At 46.8% G+C, this 21,461-nt stretch overlaps 1 protein-coding gene across 1 annotated transcript; it reads right to left on the bottom strand.

Annotated features, from left to right (window-relative positions):
* Window positions 1-5,074: 5,074 nt before the first annotated feature.
* LOC128719816 (zinc finger protein jing homolog) lies at window positions 5,075-12,919 on the bottom strand. The gene is made up of 4 exons (XM_053813454.1): window positions 7,841-12,919; window positions 7,614-7,755; window positions 5,780-5,960; window positions 5,075-5,711 (listed from the first exon to the last, which is right to left on the bottom strand). Exons 1-4 carry the CDS (start codon window positions 12,917-12,919, stop codon window positions 5,075-5,077), a joined length of 6,039 nt encoding a protein of 2,012 aa, XP_053669429.1.
* Window positions 12,920-21,461: the final 8,542 nt, after the last annotated feature.

Genomic DNA, 21,461 nt, shown 5'->3' with positions numbered 1-21,461 from the left:
ACACAAACGAAAGGAACGCTCATTAAAGATGCTTTGCTTTTCATTTCTTTTCCAAACATCCGTCACATTTCAGCCCCGCGTCACGTGCTCCAACGATCGTTACAATCGATACGCGTGCGATCGGCAGGAACATTTTGGGGGCAGTAGTAGAAGTGTGTAAGGTTCTAGGGTACCTTTTATAGGTAAATCTAATATAACGCCCTGTACGGGGGTAGAAAGGAATTGCTTCTTACTAGTACAAACCTAAGCTAGACGAACTTAGCCGCGAAAAAAAAAACACATCGAGTGTCCCTATGGTATATAGTCATTCAATAATGTGCAGCATTGTTTGCCGAATGTTAATGTTAAACGCTAGAAGTAAACTCTTACTGCCAAGAAAAATTAAACTACATTCGGTTGTACGGGACATGCCTGTCAATACGCACGACAAAAAAGAAACACATTGCGGTTAAGCGAAGACAAATAATTAAACTAAAACACGGGGTACACCACACCGCACGCACACGGTAGTCAAATATTTTACACTACGTTACACTTACTGCTTAAAAAGATAAAAGGAAGATAAAGCGATAATGGGCGGTGTTGCCGTGTTCTGCTCTGTGGTACACAGCAACTGTAACATCCTTTGTCACAACTACAAATAATTATGATCCTGCCACGTTGGGGGGTCTTGTTTGTTGCCCTTTGTTTCATGTCTGCTCTTATATACGCGTAAATGCTATACAGTCGCGCAGCTAAAGCGGCAGCAACAAAAACGAGGAGCAACACAGTAAAGTGGATCAATTCACTAAAAACATTATCGACTAAAAGAAATCTCACTACACAACCGATATATCTCGTTCGCCAGGAGCGGTACGGCAATCAGTCCAAGGGAAAACGAACGGTGACCTACAAAACTTCTCCGTGCACCAGAATCGATGGGCAGTGGTTGAATATATTTGCGGAAGCTAATCTTTCCACTCCGGATTAAAACACAGAGGACCTCACCGGATCACACGATGAATGGTAAAATATGAGCACCTTCCTCTCGGCTATGGACAAGACAATTACGTCAGGTTAATATAGGGGTGCCTTACGTGAGTGTTGGAACTGTGCGACACAGTTTTCCGTCGCGTGCGATACAGTTAAGGAAAGGAAACGATAATCGCTAGTATGTAAATTGGACGCTAAAGTTTGTTTGCATGCGCTTTTTCTTATAAAGAGACTTCACGCGTGTAACTCGCGCCGTGTGTGGAGAGATCGTACAGCTAAAGAAAACACACACACACACGCGCGTTTATTGCTTTTCAAAAATAAAAGCTCTTGGAAAAAATTAGTGCCTAAATGTTTGCTTACAATATAATACAGGGATCCTGTCACGCGCGGTTGGGTCACCGAATTTCGCTCTTAATGTTACATTTCATCCTCTAAAACGGAGAGAGCGATTGCGATTGTACTATAAAGGAAAATGTGTCCAACGTTTCAATTTTTACTCCTCTTCGCCACATGTGTCCCTCTTACCGGCACTTTCGAGATATGGCGCGTGGGTTTTAGAGAGGTTGTGCGCGAACCGAGGGGTGGGAGGAACGCAGCTTCGGGCACGTAATTCTACGCTACAGATGAAAGGACGCTAAACATACTATTTTATAAAAATCAGTCCAAACGTAAATTTCTAAAGAAACATTATTCTCTCAGCCAGTCCGAAACGGATCACGATAGTGACAGGATGATAGAGCGGGAGTTCCATGGGAAGCAACAAACCCACCAACTAAACCTTGGCAAGCCACATATGCCCCCGACCTTCCTCGATGATGGATGACTTTACGGTCGGGTTTTGCGCATCCGCATGTTATACTCTTCTGCTCAAATTTTATACATCTAAGCGAAAGTACCGAACGCTATCCCGCACATCCACACACTTGGTTCTTGGGCTAAATTTATCTATTCGCTTCCTTCATCAGGACGATCAGTACGAAAAAGCGATCGATTAGAAGTCGTAGGCGTAATATGATCTCGTTTGAACAAATACAAACACATGCAAATTAATCGAACAGTAACATAACGTAAACGATGGCGGATTGATCCGTAAGTATTTGCGGGAAAGGGCAGTGATTTAAAATGGCAGTGTTGTTATTGCGCTACCTGTGACGGTATTGATGATGTCGTTTGTGCACGCATTTGAATCTTTTTCCTCAAGCTGGCAGTTTCGTTTTTCATGTAAGAAAGAGAGAGACAGGGGGAGATTGAGATGCTTTAAAGGAACTCCCTAACGTTTGGCGGAATGTCGTTTGTTTTTCGATTGCTCTCCCAAAGACTTGTGACTTATGTTTTGATTTGTTCTAAAATAAAACCTATTGTCTACGACAACCGGCGGCGGCATCGGTGGCTGCTGCTGGCCTTTCTTCCATTATCCTTTTTGCTATCATAAATGCAGTTTGCACCCTTGGCGTGTTCGACTGTTGCGATTTCATACATACACAGCGCGCTTCTTCCATTTTTCGCTTTTTTCTTTTTCGTCTTCTTCGTTATATTAATTAGTTTTTTTCTCTTATAATTCAGTCAAGTGTTTTTACTCTCCCACACATACACCCACAATTGCAGTTTTTGTTTTGGCAGTGATCATATTCCTCTTTGCGCATTCGTTTTTTTGCTTTTGTTTTAATTCTCTCGTTGCAGGGTTGTTTTTCCTTCCCTTATTTTCATACCGAAACGATTAATTAAACATACAAACCCCCAATGCTGGGGTTGTTAATTCTTACTTTCGTTTTTCACACCGTGCAAGGTGGTTGTGTTTTGTTCCTATAGTCAATTTTGGATACCCCAGTGCGGACGAAGGATAAAACGAAGGATTCTGACAAAGGAAAGCAACATAACTAGAGTATAGAAAACGAACGCCACATTGGAATGCTTACGAATGTGTGACACTTAATATCTCATTTGATCTTTTTGGCCAAAACCATAAGCCACAAAAAACCAACCTACAAGGACGAAAACGGTTTCAAACAACCGCTTAAACGTCTCTCATAATGTGAAAATAAAAAAAAAAAACATTTATGAGCCAACAATGATTAGCAAAACTAAGGTGTAAAACATATGATCTTCAAACAAAAAATAAATGCAATCTGATCACATGCTGTAGAGAGTTCTTTCCGTTCCCAGCGATCGTGGTGATCGTGATTAGCGCAAAGGAACGAGTTGTCTCATGATCCTTTTTGCTGCTGCTGTTACTGTTTCCGTACGGAGAATAAGGGAAATTGTGATCATTGTTATCATCACTCAGTGAAAAGTGATATAAATTTTGATCAATCGTTTTTGTGCCAACAAGTTTTGCAGCACCTCCGCCATCACATCGTTTACAAAAGTGTGCGTTCGCTTTGTTTCTATCTTCGTTCGTACTAACCTTCGCATCCTCCCATTTACATTCGTCCATTCACTGTACATTCTAGTAAAAATACGTTTTCAGTCTTTAACCATCGCAATGCTGTTTTTTTCTTCAAGTATTGCTAGATTACTCTATTTTTGCGCCCTGTCCAGCGTACGAGCATGGGTACGTTGGTATGGTTGTGTTTCGTGTCAAAGAGTACTGAAAGGAGAGAAAGCTTCTTATTATGCGATCCTCGCCGTACAGGACCCCAAAGTTGTTATGGTCACAGCGTGTTTCTAAACCTAACATTACATCACTAGCACATTATGTTACGCTCCTTCACTATATCTCTGCATTCCACGCATATAGGGGTACATCTAAATGTGTATGCAGCACCCCTGCAAGGCCACCGTGACCCCGAACATTTGCTGTATCCTCTCGCTAATCGATTTCCTTTCATTTTTGCTCCCTATATACTAATGCAGTACTACTTTTTGAGATCAAAGGATTTGTGAAATAATTTTGTTTAACGATTCATCCTAACATCCCACGTTAAGCGCATGATAAATTGTATGATTTTGTTTTCTTGTGCTTTTCCTTCTTTCCAGTATTAAATTGCATCATCATTTAAACAAAAAAAAAAAACGGGGAAAAGCACTTCACCAAACCTTTTTGTACACATTTGCTGCTTGTGCTTTTTTATGCTGGATTTGTTTGTGTGTATTGTTAGATGTACCACCGAACTATATTCAATACGAAAAAAAAGTTTGACTGGTTTCGCTTGATCATTCACGCCATGCACCGTGTGTCCAACTTCTTTTACCATCATTTACCCTTCTAGTAGTAGTAGATCGATCGCTCCAGGTGTAAACAATTGAACGAAGAAACTTAGGAGAAACATTTACAAACGCTGACAATTATCTAACTCTTCTTAAACTAAAACGTATATTCACATTCCTGAAAATGGACCCCGTGAGTAAATTGGGTTAAAATTATAACTATATGTGTGCAATCCTTTCACAACACACACACACACCGTCGTCCAGAAATCATTTCATGGCGATATTGATGGACCTATTATACTGTGCCCTCTGCACGTCCTGTTGAACGTGTTTTTATTAGCATTGTGTGTGGTTAGTGTGTGAATAGATGGTGTTTGGTGGGGGAGTTTTATCAATCGTCCTCTCTTTGCCGTCCGGTCAGTCCACTTTTCGAGAGACGGCGGTTGCGTTTTATAATGCTAGAGCGTTTGGCGCTTTTAATTCACTTTAGACGTACTTATAATTCTGTGTTATACTTATTTGCAATTGCTCTTCTTATGGATTGTATCGTTAATGTGGCGGGGGTGCAAAGATCGTTTCATTGTTCTTTTCCCCCTTTTTAAACGCAGCGTTTACCACCCTGCAGGGACAAATGCTCTGTCTGTCCACGATCCATCAATATACAATTCAATACAGTTCCCCAAACCGGTAAATAAACCGGTATCCCAGTTTATCGCTTCGCTATGTAACGTCGCTCTATTCGTTCCCCTGTTACACTATGAGATGTTGCTTGTTGCATTTCATCAGTTTGCTTCTTCTTCGAGGTAAACATCCGGATGCGTCTATTCCTGACTGATTGTGGTGTTGGTGCCGGGACCGCTTTATTACGGTCGGTTGTTGTTGTGATGATTCTGGCCTTGCGTTTCTGATTGTACACCTTCATATTTTCCACCTCTGGTGATGTCGACGGTCAGGATGATGGGGATGACTTCAAGAGTCCGGACGATGATGATGGAGTTATGGAGGAGGAAACCGACGAGGATGAGAAGGAGATTGTTGATGAAGAACTTGAGGAGGATAGTTGCATTGCACCGCAGGTTCCCTCACGGCTGCTGCTACCACATGATGACACGGCAGTGTTGTTATGGCTAGCAGCGCTACTCGTACCACCGGATAACGACGTTAGAGAGGTTGAAAAGATCGACGAAAACCCGCTTGACGTAATCGATTGTGACGAACAGGAACCGTTTGAATCCGTCGCGGAAAGTTTAGACCGCTTGCGCTGTTGCTTTGGTGCCGTGCGACAGTTGAACCGACCAGCCTGATTGGAGAAGCTGTTGTTACTCCAGCTGCAGCTGCTGCTGTTGCTGCTGATGCTGCTAAGGTTGGAGCTGCTTCCACTGCCACTCGCCGTAATCTGCGACTCAAACTCATGCTCGTGCAGCGCGGCAAACGGATTCACAATGGCGGCTGCCGTTGGATTGAGCCGATCTTGTTTCAAATAATCGGACAGATCGTTTCGCTGCTCGATCGTGAGGCTGTGTATGCTCACTTGCTTCACGAACTTCTCACCCACCGGCAGCTCCGGTAACCATTCGTCTGGCAAGCTGGAAAATAGAATGAAATATAACTTGAAGTTTTCGCTCAGATTGAAAATGCTCGCTTTTTGACTTACATTTCTGCAGGATACCATCGGACGAGCACTTCCGTTCCTTCACTCGGTATGTGGCGACGGCCAAGCTGTATTCCACGGAAAGTTATTGCGCCGCCCTGGCCGCTTGCAATCGTACCAAGCCGTATCAAACGATGCTGCAGACCTTCCATTACGCCGGAGTCGAAGAAATCAAAGCGACGTGCTGCACGTGGTATTACGAAAACGGGAAACGAAAACAAATTATGGTTAGTGCTATTGTGCGGTCACAATCGAAAGGTAAAGCTATTCTAATTACACATAAAACCATTTATGTAAGGAATGTTCAAACGCAAAAAATGTGGTAAATGTCATTTTTGTTTTATAATTGCACTTTGCTTGCGTTTGTTTTTTGCGTATAAGATGCACTGGTTCCTTTCGAAAGTCCTTTTTGGCCGTCAGCATCAAAAACCATTGATCACATGAACTCTGGAATTTGCACGCAGTTGGCACGGCGTTGTGCAGTGCTGGTGCTACCATCGATCAGTGTGTGCATTTTGTTTGCGGCTTTGAGCTACTGCCATGAGGACATCTTGTGATGGTGATACAGGAAAATCTGTGAAACATAAGCAAACCTCCCCCGAGGGAGCCTCTCCGCGGGATCCGAATATTTCCACTGCCTTTACTGCCTATGAGATGGACAAGTCAGACGAACGATCATGTGTCAATTCAAACAATCGGGTGTTTGTAGTTCCAACAACTTACAAACGATTGACATAGAAACAATTGCATAGATGGAAATTTCATAAGAAGTAAATGCTATTGCGAAATAAGGTACACACAATTGAATTTAAAGTCTACAGTAGCAGCTTTGTGAGGAAGTATAAAAAAGAACCAAATTGTTGCAAGTATCAAAAGACATCTTGAGCCATACATAAACTGCAGGGAATTCAAATATAATCCAACAACTATTACAAAGATTCATCAAGACTGAGGGAAACTAAGTTCATGAACACATCACATAACACTATTGAAGCGAAGAATTGCAGAAATGCAGACTAAAATTATGTAAATATTTTTAAGTTCGAAAAACGATTCCAAACACTTTCACCTTATGCATAGTAATCCAAATGCCAAATTGAACAAATTGATAGTGTAGAAAAAACTATAATTCAGCAATAATTATCCCCACCGGTACGTAACATGGATGGACAACGAGCAGTTTTAATTCGACTACGGATGCGACGTGAACGTTTGTTCGCCATTTTGTTCTTCACATGTGATAGATCATGTCACAATGTACGACCTGTTGTCAACACAACACACCGATACGATCGGTTCTGACACCTGCACAAGACTTACGAAAGCAAGAATAGGGGCACGTATTCACAAAACACTAGTTGTGAAGTTTGTTTTGTTTCAAACATATGAAGTTCAATTGCCTTCGAAACGTTCGTATCGATCGAATTGATGCAAAATGATAGTCCAATTAGGCGTTGTCCAATTGGACATTTTCGTTACTGTACATTCGGCTATCATGCATAACCGTAAAGCAAAGATTCAGCATATGCTACACATTTACAGAAAGTGCCACACTATTTTACCCTTAAAAGAACTAGTGCCAACAAACATGAAGCAAAAAAAGACACTACCTACACCACGCACAAATTATCATCCTTGAACATGATCGCTCGGTAACTTCCAATGTTAATTAGTCTCTCTTTCTTTTTCTAAGGCCAGCAGGATGTCACTACCCTTACAGTTGGTATTACATTATCTCGAACCCGTGTGCGCACTATTCCGATCGTCCTCGGAACGTGGCATAAAGGACAACGCGTATGTTACACACGATCGTTGTTCGATCGATGAAAACACCTACCTGACCACGGTTGCCGGCGGTAGCGCAGTTTTTTGCCCGTTTTTCTAAGCACCTTCGGGACGGGCGGATCGGACGATCGCTTGCCAGAACTATTGCTGTCCACGTTCGCGAAGTGACTGTTGACGTGCTTTAGCAGCATTGGCTGGGAAACACAACAGAGAGGGGAAATTCCGGTCAGTATGCGCGGTAGAGGATTCATATTTTTTACACCTTTACAATATAGTTACCTGCGAGGCGAAGCGCATTCCACACCCGGCCACGATGCATTTGTGTGGTTTGGTGCAGGCATGCGACTGGACGTGATTTTCGAGCCAGTTAAACTTGGTGCACTCCTTATTATGTACCTTACACCCATCCCACAGGCACGCGTACGGTGGATCCTTCTGGGTGTTCACGTGCGCTATCTGCAAATGATCGAGCAGCTGCGAGCTGCTGTCAAACTTGCTCACGCAATCGCGCCAATAGCAAACACCGTACAGCCTTCCATCACCCGACCGGCGGAACCCTTTCCGTCCGAAGTTGTGATGCGGTGCCGTACCGGACGGTGCCGGAAAGCGGATCGTTTTCGGCTGCGAAAGGATCGGACTCTTCGCGCAGGTTGCTTCCGGTGCGAACGGGCTCTGCAGCACTATCTCCGTGTCGATGCTCGGTGGCGACAGATGCGACTGTTCGGACGAGGGTGAAGAATTGGTGGTGCGGGAATCAATTGAAGATTGACCCTGTCGTTTCTTATCCAGTTCCTGCCCCGACTCCTGATGCTGTTGAGGCGCTGCACTGTCAGAAGAGCTTGCGCTTTGTGGCGTTGAAGCGGCACTGTAATCGCCCTGCAGATCTGTTGCAGATGAGGATGACATCGTAGACATGGCCTCCTGCGATGATTGCTGCTGCTCCTCGGGAATCTGCTTGACGGTGGACGATGTGTCTTCGTCGTCCTCCTGCTCCATCGGTGGATGGACTGGCTGCTGTTGCTGCTCATGCTTTTGCCGTATTAACTCGAGAACGGTTGAGTTGGTTGCGTGCTTTTGGTTGCCTACCGACGTCGTCTGATGCTTATTGAGTGCGGCATCAGCTTCAGCAGCTGCTACTGCCACATCGGACAGAAGCAGTAGCGGTGGTGGCCGTGACACCGCAACGGACGCTACCATTGCGGGAGTACTCGTTACCGGAGGCTCATGATCGACGATCAACTGATCCTCGGAATCTTCCAAAGACGAGGTAGAGAGCGGTGACGATCTCGAGGATGCTGTTGTTCGTGTATCGTCCTTGTTACCACTGGCACTGCCAGCCCCATGGCGCCGGTGATGCAGATGACGCCTTTGCTGATGATGGTGATGATTGTGATGAGGCTCGTGCATATGATGATGAACCTGGTCCTCTTCCTCTTCTTCGTCCCCTTCTTCGCCTTTCTTGGCCGAGGACGTGTCGGAGGGTGAGCCGGGCGAGCAGAGATCGATCGTAAGCGACTTGTCCTCACTGTCGCTCGAGTTGGCGACGATGCCACTGTCGTTGCTGCTGCCACAATCAAGCGTGAGTGGATTGAGGGCTGGCGGTGAGCTGGGCGCAACGGAAGGTATCACAGCCGACGGTGTTTGCGTGGAACCGTTGCTACGTGACGTAAGCGTGGACGAACGAACCAACTTCGGAAGGGGAACCGTCGACGTGACCGACGATGCCGTCGGTGGTTGCTGCTTCGGAAGCTGCACCGGTACCAATCCGGGCGGTTCGCCACCAACGGGTGGTTTTGCGGTTCCAGTTGGGGCCGCTGCCAACAGTGCCGTGCCCGGTGTCACAGACGACGTGGATACTGCCGATGAAACACCGTTAAGCACCGCGTTCATGATCGGTTTGCCGGTGGTGGTGTAGGTGGGCACTGTGGCCACGAGTGGTGGTGGAGAGAGCGATTGGACGGCGGACGACACAATCGCCTGCTGTTGCTGGGCGTGATGCTGCTGCATGGAAGTGGCGATACCGAGGGCCGGTTGTCCGGTTGTCGCTGCGTAAAGCGTAGTTCCGGTGCCGTAGTGTGCTGCAGCAGAGATCGGCACAAACTGAGTCGCTGCTGCGGATGATGTTGCTTGTCCGAGTGCAAGTTTGTTTGCCGCACTCACACCAGTACCGTTGTTGGCGGACGAGGCAAACGCAGCCGCCGCTACCTGCAGGTTCGAAAGGATCGCAGGCGAAATGTTTGCCAGCAGCGGGTGATGGTGGTGGTGGTGATGGTGCTGGGGTTGCTGAGCGGTACCGGTTGCGCTACCATTCAAGGCAGCCGGTCCGCCATTGCTCTGTTGGATGATAGCTGTGATATTTGGTAACTGTCCGGTGGTGGTGGCACCACTGGTGCCGTTCGCACCGCCACCCTGCGAGGAAGGTGGCATCGGCCCCGGCTGCAGTGGATGCAGTGCGGGAATGTTGGCTGACGTCGGTGTGAACGCCGCACTCAGCTGCGAGTTGATCATCGCCGGGATGGCGGCGGCATTCACAAAAATCCCTCCGCTGGGTGTCATGATCAGCTGTTGTTGCTGTTGCGGTGCATGTTGCTGCTGGGCAGCGAATGGATTTAGTGCCGCCGGGTACAGAGTCGGCGTCCCGTTCGCCGGTTGGTAAGCGGATGGTCGACCAGCGGTCGGTTGGCACGTGTACGGCACAACGGTGGTCGTCGGTTTGGAAGCGAACATTCCGCTAAAGTTCATGTTCATTGCTGACGCTTCCATCGTGAAGCTTTGCTGCTGTTGAGTGGTGTTCGCAACCGAACTAGCGGCCGCGGCCATCAACTGCTGTTGCTGCTGTTGGGCGGCTTGATGAGCGGCGGCCGCTGCCGCTTGCTGCTGCTGCTGCTGTATCTGATGGATTTTGATGAAGGTGGCGTTCATGACGAGCTGTGGTGTGGGACCGGCCGTGCCAGTGCTATTAGTAGCACCGCTACGAATTAACCCAGCCGCGGCACCGTTGTTGATGCCGTTTGCATTGACTAGCAGGTTGGCGGCTGCGGCCGACGGTGTCCCGGCGGCACCGAGCGCGAATGCTGCTGCCGTGGCTGCACTAACAGCCGCCGAGGCGACATGCTGTTGTTGATGTTGCTGCTGCTGCTGCTGGATGGCCGCTGCATTAGCGGCGTTGGCAAGCGTCAAGGAAGCCCCGCCGGTTAGTTTGGCTTGCTGTTGGGCAGCCGCGAGAGGAAGCAGGTTCGAGATCTGCACCAGATTCGGTATCTGGCCGGGTGCGCCACCTCCCGACAGCTGATGGTGATGATGGAACTGGAACACGGCCGCAGTCGGAGCGATCGTTGTGCTGGCAGCTGTACTGACTGCCGTCGCAAGTTTGGTGCCGGACATTGATTTTGTCGTACCGGCGCTAGTAGGTGTGGATTGTAGTGGCTGATTAATAATCGATTTATACTGCGGTACAACAGCGGCTGCAGCTGTCTGCGTTACTGTGCCCGATTGGGACTGTGAAACGATAACGTTAGGAGGAAGCTGCAACGGTTGTGAATGTTGCTGAGCCGCCGGACCCGGTAGCCGTATCGTGGTGAGTAGAACCGGCGGTGGCGGTTGCGTTTTACCCATCATCAGCGGGTGCTGCTCAGTCTTCTGCGTGGTGGTTGTTGTCGTTGTCGCCTGTTGATGATGATGGTGTACGCTGGCAGTGGTATTGTTGTTGTTGCTGCTGACCGGACCGCTTGCCGGAGCCGCAACGATCGTGTGTTGATAAACCGCCGTCGTACTGCTGACGGTTGTCGTTCGCGGTGCAATATTAATCGGTTTCTTCGTCTGCCCTGCTGCTGCTGCACCGGAGCTACCTCCTACACCGAGACCACCCTGCACGGTATGGCTGATCTTTCGCGTGGCCGATACGGTCGGTGCAATGCGTGCCGTTTTTCGTTCCACTTTTTTCGACACCGCAACAGTGTTGCTGTTGGTCGTTGTGCTGGAGGATGCTGCCGATGCACCGGAAGTATTGGTGGCGGCTGTTACTGCCGCCTCGGACGCAGCTAGCGTAGCTACGGCAAATGCTTCCAGTGCCGTCGTCGTTAGCGTCGTACCGTTGGGTACGATCGTTGCACCCAATGCTTGCTGCTCGTATAGTTTCAGATATTTCTCCATATTGGCTTCCGACAATGGGGCAGGATTCGGTGCAGTACTGACCTCTGTTGAAATCCCACCAGGAGTCGTTTTCAGCGAGGTGGTCAGCTCCGGGTAACCTTCGGTCGTACCATCGGCAAGCAGTTTTCTCTTTTGCTGATGCAGCGCCGACGCTCGTCCCGCTACGGTTTTGATAGTTTTCTTCAAATTGTGGAACGAGTTCGGTGTTTTCAGCTGCGATTTAAAATACCCAGTAATTTTGTTCGCTTTGGCCAGTTCCGCTGGAATGGCGGCGGTCAGCATGGTGGTGGTAGTGCTGGTTGTCGTCGTTGGCAACGGTGCGCTTCCACCAGACTTCATCGCTATCGACGTCGACGTGTTGTTGTTGATCGCGGTTACCGAACTACTACTACTGCTGCTAGTGGCCGCGACGATCGCCATTTGGGTCAGCTTTTTCTGGGTAGCGTTGCTGTTCACGGCGACCAATGCGGGCGGCCCGTTGGTGTTAGTACCGACCGACTTACACACGATCTTGGCCCCATCCTGGTTCGGGCGGGCACGTTTGGCAGAGGCGGCAACATGATTGCTGCCTGTATTATTGCTGTTGCTATTGCTTTTTCCAGTTCCGTCTGTTTGAACACCGGTGGTGGTAGGTGGCTGGGGCTGCGGTGGTGCGGTAGCGGCTGTCGATGCCGTCGCCGATGCGGACGTTGGCTGTAGGCGCTTCAGCTTATTCGAAGGACTCACGGCCAGGCCGGCCGAGGTGCTGCCCGAAGCGACTCGCAGCAGTGCAACGGCGGCTGCTGCAGTGGCAGTGTTGTTGGTAGTAGTGGCGGTCGAGAAATTGCTGCTGCCTGTCTGGGACGTCAGTGTCGTCGCAAAGGCAGTGATGGTAGTGGCGTTGGGTTGCTGTTCTGACGTTGATACCGATGTTCCCGACGCACCCGCTGTCGTCTGTACGATTGTACCAGCAGCATTACCGTTACTACCAGCGTTACTATGGTTACTATTACTACTTATACTAATACTATTGCCAGCGGTCGTAGTGCCAGCAATGGTTGCAGGGTTAGCCGGCGCGGCGGTGGTGGTGGTGGTGGTCACAGCGTTCGTCGCTGTTCCACCGGTACCGCCCGTGTTGACAGTGTTGTATGGCCACTGGCGCCGTTGAAACGTTTGCTTAATTGTAATGCCCCCTACTCCACCGGCAGTTTGCGTGTGGGGTGCCATGCTCGGTCGTGAACGAGCGTCGATCCTGTGCGGCCGCGTGGCTGCTGTTCCTTTTTGCGTCCTCGTCTTCTACGTCTGCGTCGATTCTCCTGCGATCTATGGCTTCCGTCTGCTGGATGCTGCATTGGGTTCGGGAAAATATCCGGGCGCTAAACGGCTATCGGTGCAGTGATCGAGCTAAGCAGCACACTGTGTAGGCGACATCCAAACCCTCCAGTTCTATGTCCGCGTTTTGTCCTTTCTGCAATATCCCACCTCTTCTTCCACGATCGCCTCGTCGTCGTTGCGTTTGCTGCTGCTGATGCTGCTGTACCGATCGTTTCGGCTGATGCATGTTTCTCGCTACTGACCACCAGACGTCGACACCATCGCTGTCTGTTTTTTTTTGTGTTTGTTTTGGTTTGCGGCCTCAATTTATTTCCCAATACTCCGGCGTGCTTTACCGCGGCAACTAAAAAGAAAGCAAAAATAAAAATAGGTTAGCAAGTTGTTTATTGAATCACAATTTTAAATAAGTGATTTGGAGGAAAAAAAACAACAAAAAGTTTTCAACCCCTGGTGAAAGAACGAGATGGAGTGTGAAGAAGGAAGACATGAACCGGTAGGTGTGCGCGCGCGAATAAAAAATCCGGTTTTGCAGAGATTCATCTTTAAACGGATTCCCGTCCATTCAGTTCCAGTTCCTTATGCTATATGCTATACACCCTTCTCTCTTTCACCCCCGGCCCCTCGGGATGGGAGGGGGCTCATTTTTGGCCGTTCAATGACCTTTTAGTGATACAGTTTTTTTGTTGTTGTTGCTTTGCCTCTTCTTCCTGAATTGTAGCGTGAATTTGTGAGAGGTTGATTCTTTCGTCCTTAGTCTCCGGGGCCACCCCGATCAAGGCTTTCACATGTTGCAGTGTGCGATATGCATGTGCAACTCGAAGCATTGGAGCTCGATCGATCCAACTGACCGACAGACCGACCGAAGGATTATGGCACACAGCAACACAACGCGAATAGCGTGTGCTTTTGCATCAACTTCCCCCCTTCTGATTCCAACTGGAACCGAATGAGTGTGTTCCAAGGGGATGGAAGAAACTGGTTTCTTTCGGACTCCCTTAATGGACCAAGTTCGCGGCCACGAGATACTACCACACCGTAGGAAATCAATTTCGCTTTTATTCCCTCCAGCCTGCAGGCTGGCAGCAGAAACAGCTAATGGATGGGTGTTTCTGGTGTCTGACCTCCGGTTTATTTGTGTTCGAGACCTTGCGAGTCGAACACTTTAACGTTTGCTGCGGTTGTTCAATAAAAAGAGAAGATTTAGCATCTCACGTCTTCCGGTTCTGAAAGTTCGTTGTGTGATGAAAACTGATCAACCCATCACTAAGCATCAGCAGTGATGGATGATTGGTACGGGAATAGCTTAACGCTTTCCTGGGGAAGCGTTAGACACTGGCGGGAAACCATGTCCCGGCCGGAAATGTGTGGGATAGCTACGAAAACCGACGAGAGAGTAGCAAAACATAGAGGATTGAAGGGAGTAGAATGGTAGAATTTCAATGTTTTATTCATGAAAACATACCATATTCTCTTCTCTTCGCATTACTGTGTCCGTTTCACACACGCACACACACACACACACTCACTCCGGCACGAACCGAAGCGCGAAAGTAGCCAATGTTTATGCGCATGACTTCGATAGATGGACACACACAGTAACCAGCAAAACGGCAGCCCAGCATAACTTCAAGATGCTATGGCTCACGGGAACTTCACCGTGTACGGACTGACCCCGGGAAAGTAACGCAACGTGCACCACCACCGACCGAGCGTGAGCTTTGCTGTTTGTTCGTGTCCGTCCACGTTTGCGGTCTCGGAATTTATACATGGGGGCAAGATCAAGTTCGGTCTTTTTCCCGCTTACTCAACCTCCACCGGACATTTTGTGTATGTATGCTGATGATGGGTTCTGCCTCATCCCCTTTTCTGGTGGTTTAACATTAGAGCCAGCTGGAATCTGCTAGAAGGATTGAGGCAGAAATAAATATCTTTTCAACACACCATCGCGCTCTGTTTCTCGCTCGTCCAGCCAGAGTTCACCTGCATTCCAGCACCCATTCTGGAGGCTCTTACACCTATTTCGTGGTCACCTTCCATCATATATCCACAAAAGCCGCCAAAAAGCCGTCGGACGAAGGTGGAAATGTTCGTTGAAGTAATAATTCCTGCTTTACGGAACATCAGCAAGCGATCAGGTGCTATAAGTGCAATATTTGCAGATCTCTGGCTCAGTTTTCAATAAGGCACAGCGCTGAGCCAGATATCTGAGCACTAGCAAAGGGTTTTTGGTGAACTTTAGATTCCGAGTAGTGTTGGGTAAAATACAATTTTCTCAGAGTCGGATTAACTCCGGATCGGGTATGACTTTGTATCGGCGCTGTCGTGTAGAACCTATCGTTACCAAATACACCACCGGGTCACCCGGTCTACCGGAGTAAAATCCTTCGAGTAAAATAAGTTAATTTCAAAGTAATCCGAAGTAATCCGCAGCCAAAGTCGGAATCAAATCCGGAGCCGAAACCAAAATAATGCGGAGTCGCCTCCAATTTTGTAATTCGTTAATCAAATTGGGAATCGAATCAGGATTACTTTTTTCTGAGTTGAATATGTATTTTCCACTTGTGAGTCGGAATGATTTCATAAATCCATCCGGTTTTCCATCAAATCCGAAATAGTGCGGAGTCGACTCCAGTGAAATTCATTAGTCAAATCCGGAATTGAATCCGAATTTTCGACTTGGGAATCGGAATGATTTCATGAATCCAATCGATTTTCCATCAAATCCGGCGCAATCCGGAGTCGAATCCGAAGTAATGCGATGTCGCTTCCAGTTTAATTTGTAAATCTAATCCGGATTACTTTTTTCGGAGTTTCGGTTCGGACAGTTGTGTTTTGGACTGTTAAAGCGCGTATGCTATTACTAACCTAACTTTAGAAAGGATCTTTATCTATTGTCTAAGTTCTCCAACACCCGAGCTCTGTACATTCCTAACAGATCGTTGACCCAAAATGAAACGCAAAACCTGCAACTCCTCACCTCGTTCAGGTGAGTTTATACAGTAGGAAACAGAATTCCTGCAGGCTTTTCTCCGGATGGCGTTAAGCGCGGAATGAATTTCACTCTCATTCGTTTCGTTTACAGCCCCTTGCATTCGCCTTAGTTTTCCTTCCGACACCGGAAGGAATGCAACATTCAATTTCGGTGGCTTCGTGTACGGTTCAACAATGCTTTGGCCGAGAAAAAAAGAGCACCAACACATGCATTATACGAAATACGCGTTGCCGCATTCTTTTACATTCTCCCCGTTCGCGTTCTGGAAAATCTACGAAACTGGACACGATCTTGTTAGAATTCCGGGTGTGCTCGAGTACATCAACCTTCAATCTTCCAATGTGCTCTTCCAAAGGGTGCTCCTCTCTTGTAAGAAATGAACCGTGACGAGTTCCCACCCTTTCTATCGAGGCGGCAGGGTAAAAGGTATGGTATCCCAGTTCCGTTCCGTTGTTGGGACCGCAATGTTTCCCCAACAAATAGAGAGGGAGTTTAAGACCGTATCCGTAACCGCAGACAACAAACCTGTACGGGGGAGCAAACGATTACCTGCACTGTTTGATGGGGTAAGGTGTCTGTTGTCTTGTGTGCGACCGTACAGCATCCTAAGCTTCATCCCTCCACACATGTGGAACGGCGAGTGGGTTGGAAAACTTGGCTGTGGTGTATTATTTCGAAGGCAACATTACTGCAATGCCCAAACTCATTACGCGCTCGAGAAACACTTAAGCACCATTTATCATCGGGAGAATATTTGGAAACGTTCGTCGGGTTCACGGAAACCACCTTACCTTCTCGCAACGCCGCTTCGACGGGACTTGGTGATGGGAGTTTACGATGAGTTAGGAAAAGTTCATTATTTATCTTGCACGTACACTTTTTCTCCACTTCATAGCACCGAAAGGATGATTTTGCTACTCTGCGGTCGGCCGAGTTCCTTGTGAGAAAGTGGCATAACATAAAACGAACTTCTTCCCGGTGCCACACACATCATCTCTGCGACTAAGACTATCATCTTCATCGTGGTCATAATTACCAGACCTTACAGATGGAGGAAACAGCAATGTAAGTTTCTATCATACACTCGATAAAGTTAGGATTGGAAAGGGGTTTTCGAGTTTGTTTAGGAGTTATTTCCTAAAAATACTCACATTACAAAATCGACGGACTTACATCAATAAATGCATGGCAATCGTTTACAAAAAACTTTCAACCCATTTACAGCAATGCAAACCAATGCTATGCAACCGGAACGAATACAAGCAAAATGTCATGGGAACTCGCATTCCTTCAAAGTACCCGGGGGAGTTCTATCCTTGTGCAAAACGGAGGTTGGTACACGCAATATTATTGGTGGTGAAAGGTGGAGCAAACATCCCGCATAATAAAATTTCCCCTCGTCCCAGTAGTACGAAGGGGGAGAAAAGCTATGCCACCACACACCGGTACACGAGAACACATGAGGGTGCCTGCCTCTGCATGGAAAATGGCCAGTAGCGTAGAGGATCCCCGTGGTGTGGGAAGGACGGTGGACCGGTGGTAGAATTTATGGGGAAATGAATTTAATTAATTTTATGCGTGCCCATTAAAAACATACCCCACACCACCTCCAACGGCCACCACCCGCGGCCCCACCAGAGAGTTGTCCGACCCCGGGCATTTCTGTAGGGGCTTCACAGGATTTTGCGTGCGTTTTTGATATTTTCCCTTATTATTATCAGTTTTGTTCTTTCCCCTTTTTTCGTTTTTGATTCCTGATTACAGTGCGCCTATGCACGCACCGCACATTCGAGAGCCTGGTGGCGGCTTGGAACGGAATGTATAGGCATGTGGAAGAATGTGGTTTATGCTGCAAACACAAATGAAGAGTACACGCATACGGCTTTTGGTTGGGCTGACACACAAGTCTACGGTACGACATTTTGTTTGTGATTCCGCTTTCATTATATACGGGCGGTGTTTGATTAACTAGTGCCCCACAAGGGAGCCAAGCACGGCCGGTGGGAGTTACCGATGTCTATGCATGCGTGTGCATATTGATTTGAGGTCGGATTGATGCGATAGTGCGATTGGTGCATGAAAATGTGCTGAGAACATGCTAATGCTAGTGGCTGTTTGCTATCACGCGGAACGCGTATTAAATCATTTTATTTTACTTACAATCATGAATGATTATTGATGCTAATTGTAGCAAGGAGTTGAAATGCTAAATATGATAAAAAACATAAATGGAAGGTAATGCTCAAAATGAGCATTCTTTTATTATTTTATTTTATTTTTATACATTTGTAACTGTTTTATTATATTTATTTCGGTCGTGGTGGATAATTTCTTCCACAGTATACAGGGTTTTACAATATGTAGGGTATGGCGGGAGCCCTACTTACTGAAACGGGTAAGCGAATAAGATAAACAGTGAAATTGATAGTGAATCACAAAAACTTGGCATGGAATCGGGTGCACGATTCAGCGAATGTTAAATAGGCCAAGCTGTTTATATGCATGCGAATTCAAGGGTTGAGATATTTCGATAATACAGTGGAGTGACGATTATCCGAGTGCCATTTAATCGGGAGTCTGATTATCCAAGCAGCTCGGAAGTTGCCACAGTTCCAAGGGAAATTCGACATATTCCATGCAACATCGTTGGCAGGAGAAATGCAAGACCTAATCTCATAAAATAAAATGAGCTCAAATTCTTAAAGAAAACAACTACAGCTTCTTTTGAATCAATAAAATACACAGGAAAAATACATTATACACTATCAAATCGCTACCCTTGATATGCTATTTTTTATCATAAAAAGGGAATGTGTCTATTAATATTAATAATAATAATAAATATAGTTGTATTGTTTGAATTATTTAGAAACCGTTCAAACAAATTAGGAAAACCTTCTAAAACCTGATGGGCTTAAATTGCACGATAAAAGTTCGTAACAATGCATGCTTTTAAGCGCACGTCATCTTTTACCATACCCATTATGGGAAATTGATGGCAGAAATATTTAACAAATTTCTAACATATTTGGCAATCAAATTTACGGAATTGTTTGAGTGTTTTTGGTTTTGTTCCTAACGAGTTTTCGTTTCGACCAGATAGCTTAGAACACTGCTTTAACTATCATATCAAACAGATTAACCGAACGATTAGCTGCTTGCGATAATATGTCACGATAAAGCGGAACGTAGAGAAAACTATTAAACTGGTGAAATGATAAGATATTCCGATGAATTCTGCCAGATATCTTCCGTCGGTCTGTGAACGCATAAAGCCGAACCTGTGACAGCGCAGGCGGGCAAAATTTAATGTCATGTGAGAACCGATCTTTCCCGCCGGTGACATAAAGCTGTAAAATATTTGCCCAACCGGAGGGAAAGCTGCGCGCGGAATGTTAACTAGCCACAACACAAGCACACAAATTCTAGCCGTGAAACGACGAGACAGAAGAATTTGGAAAAACAAACGCATTGCTAAACCCCGCGGACGGGCTGCTAACATCCATGACGGAATTAGCGATTAGAACATGGGCGATATCATGCATGAACAAAAGCGCGAATTGTTAAGGAAAAAAAAAGATAAAAAGACGAAACATAACGCGAAAAGGAAGGAAAGAACGTATGCAAGAAAGCAAAAAAGACGAGCAAAAAATCATCGCATGACCCACACACACACATCCAAACGGTTAGTATGAAAAGGAGAAAAAAAAGCCGAAACAAGAAACGAGGCATAACAAAGTGTGGCGCGATTAAGTAAAATGGACAAAATGTTAAATAACGCATGTGAAAAAGCACCCGAACACACGCACTAGACGAACGAAACCGACGAAAGTGTATGAAACAGAATGAACAAAAGAAAAGAAACAAAAAAACAAAACAAAGGTGAAAAGTTTATGAAGTTAATCGGAACAAGAAGAAATGAATTGGCCAATGTAGAAGCGAAAGAAGGCAATAATGATTGGGTTTAAGATGAGGAGCCGCACAATGAGAACGCGAACGGTGCTAAAGCAGATGAAAATCAAAGTAACGAAATAAAGGAAATGAAGGGCAATGGGTCTATAAGGGGGAGGTTGAATATCGGAAGATCCGTAGAGAATCAGCCATCCAAGCAAGGAGAACCTCCCGGCGGCGCTCTTCGTAGGCAGCAGTTTGGACAGTGGAAGATAGCAAGAGTGAAGCCGAGAAATATGCTGCCGCAAGGATATACTGCAACGCCGCGAAAAGAACGAAAAGAGACGCCTCCAGGCGGCAACCGACGCGGGAGATAAGGTGCACAAAACCACCAGAGCAAGCTCCCTTCGGTACACGGCGATCGCGAACAATCGCGCGTGCAAGCGAAGGAAAAAAAAAGGAATCCGTTTTTCACAGTCAATGTGTGACCTTGGTTTTCGGTCCAATGACCGGCTCGTGTCGTAACGGCGACAACGGGGGACACACATTGCCGTCGCCCGAGCACCCCAAAAAATCGCTTCGAGTCCGTTTGCACGGCGAGACACTGCCGTCCCGCGTCTTGCGGGTCCGGTCAGACGGTGCCTCGGCATCGACACACTTGAGCAGACGAGTGCATTGCGTTACATTCGCACACGGGATGGCGCAGAATGTTGTTGGTTTGGAGGAGAAATTTGCATTTTCGTTTCAGCCCATGATTTGTTTGGGTTTTAATGGACTTCGGTACGGGGTTTTTCGTTATTGTTGGTGTTGTTGTGGTGCAGTGAACTATTGCAGACATTCTTGCAAAAGCTAAAGATGTTGCATGTACATGAGCAACAATGTTTAGGTGCATGGCAGAAGCACCGTTCCGCAAGAACAATAAACTTCTGCTACACTAGAAAGCTTTTTCGTTTGCATTCCATCAACTACTTTTACAGTAATCTATCAATTATGATCTATGCTTAGATTTATTCGATTTTATTCGAAGATCGCGTCCAACATTTGGGTTGTTTCTTCCAACATGCTTTTAAGGGGTTTTGAATACCTCCCAACACTGTCATATTGCACGAAAGACCTTCTTCAGACTGCTTCCAGAAAACTCGGTCCAGGGCTGCATTCCTCCATTCACGGCTACAACCAATCTGCGACAGGTTCAACTCCACCTGAATCAACCAACGAACTCGCTGTGATCCTCTACACCTCGTGCCGAACGGGTCGCAGACGAGCACCTTTTTGGTAGGGCATCCTCATCACGTGCCCCAAACCATCGTATCCTTCTGACTTCGATTTCTTCTTCTTTTTTTTATCGACATAACAACCTTAAGAGGTCTAGGCCTACCATTTCTGGCGTTCTGGCGACTTTATTTACTCGTAGCTGGATAGTCAGTGCGACGTACGGACGATTGGTCCGGATGGGATTTTGGTCGGGTCCGTTCATGTGAAGACCGGCGCCACTACCAACATGCCGCCGGGCCGCTCCCCCTAGTTTTGTTTACCGTTGAACGAGCTCAC

Source organism: Anopheles marshallii, chromosome 2 (assembly GCF_943734725.1).
Source record: "Anopheles marshallii chromosome 2, idAnoMarsDA_429_01, whole genome shotgun sequence".
Classification (NCBI taxonomy): domain Eukaryota; kingdom Metazoa; phylum Arthropoda; class Insecta; order Diptera; family Culicidae; genus Anopheles; species Anopheles marshallii.
Note: the sequence above shows the minus strand (reverse complement) of the source record. Positions and strands in the feature narration are given on the sequence as shown.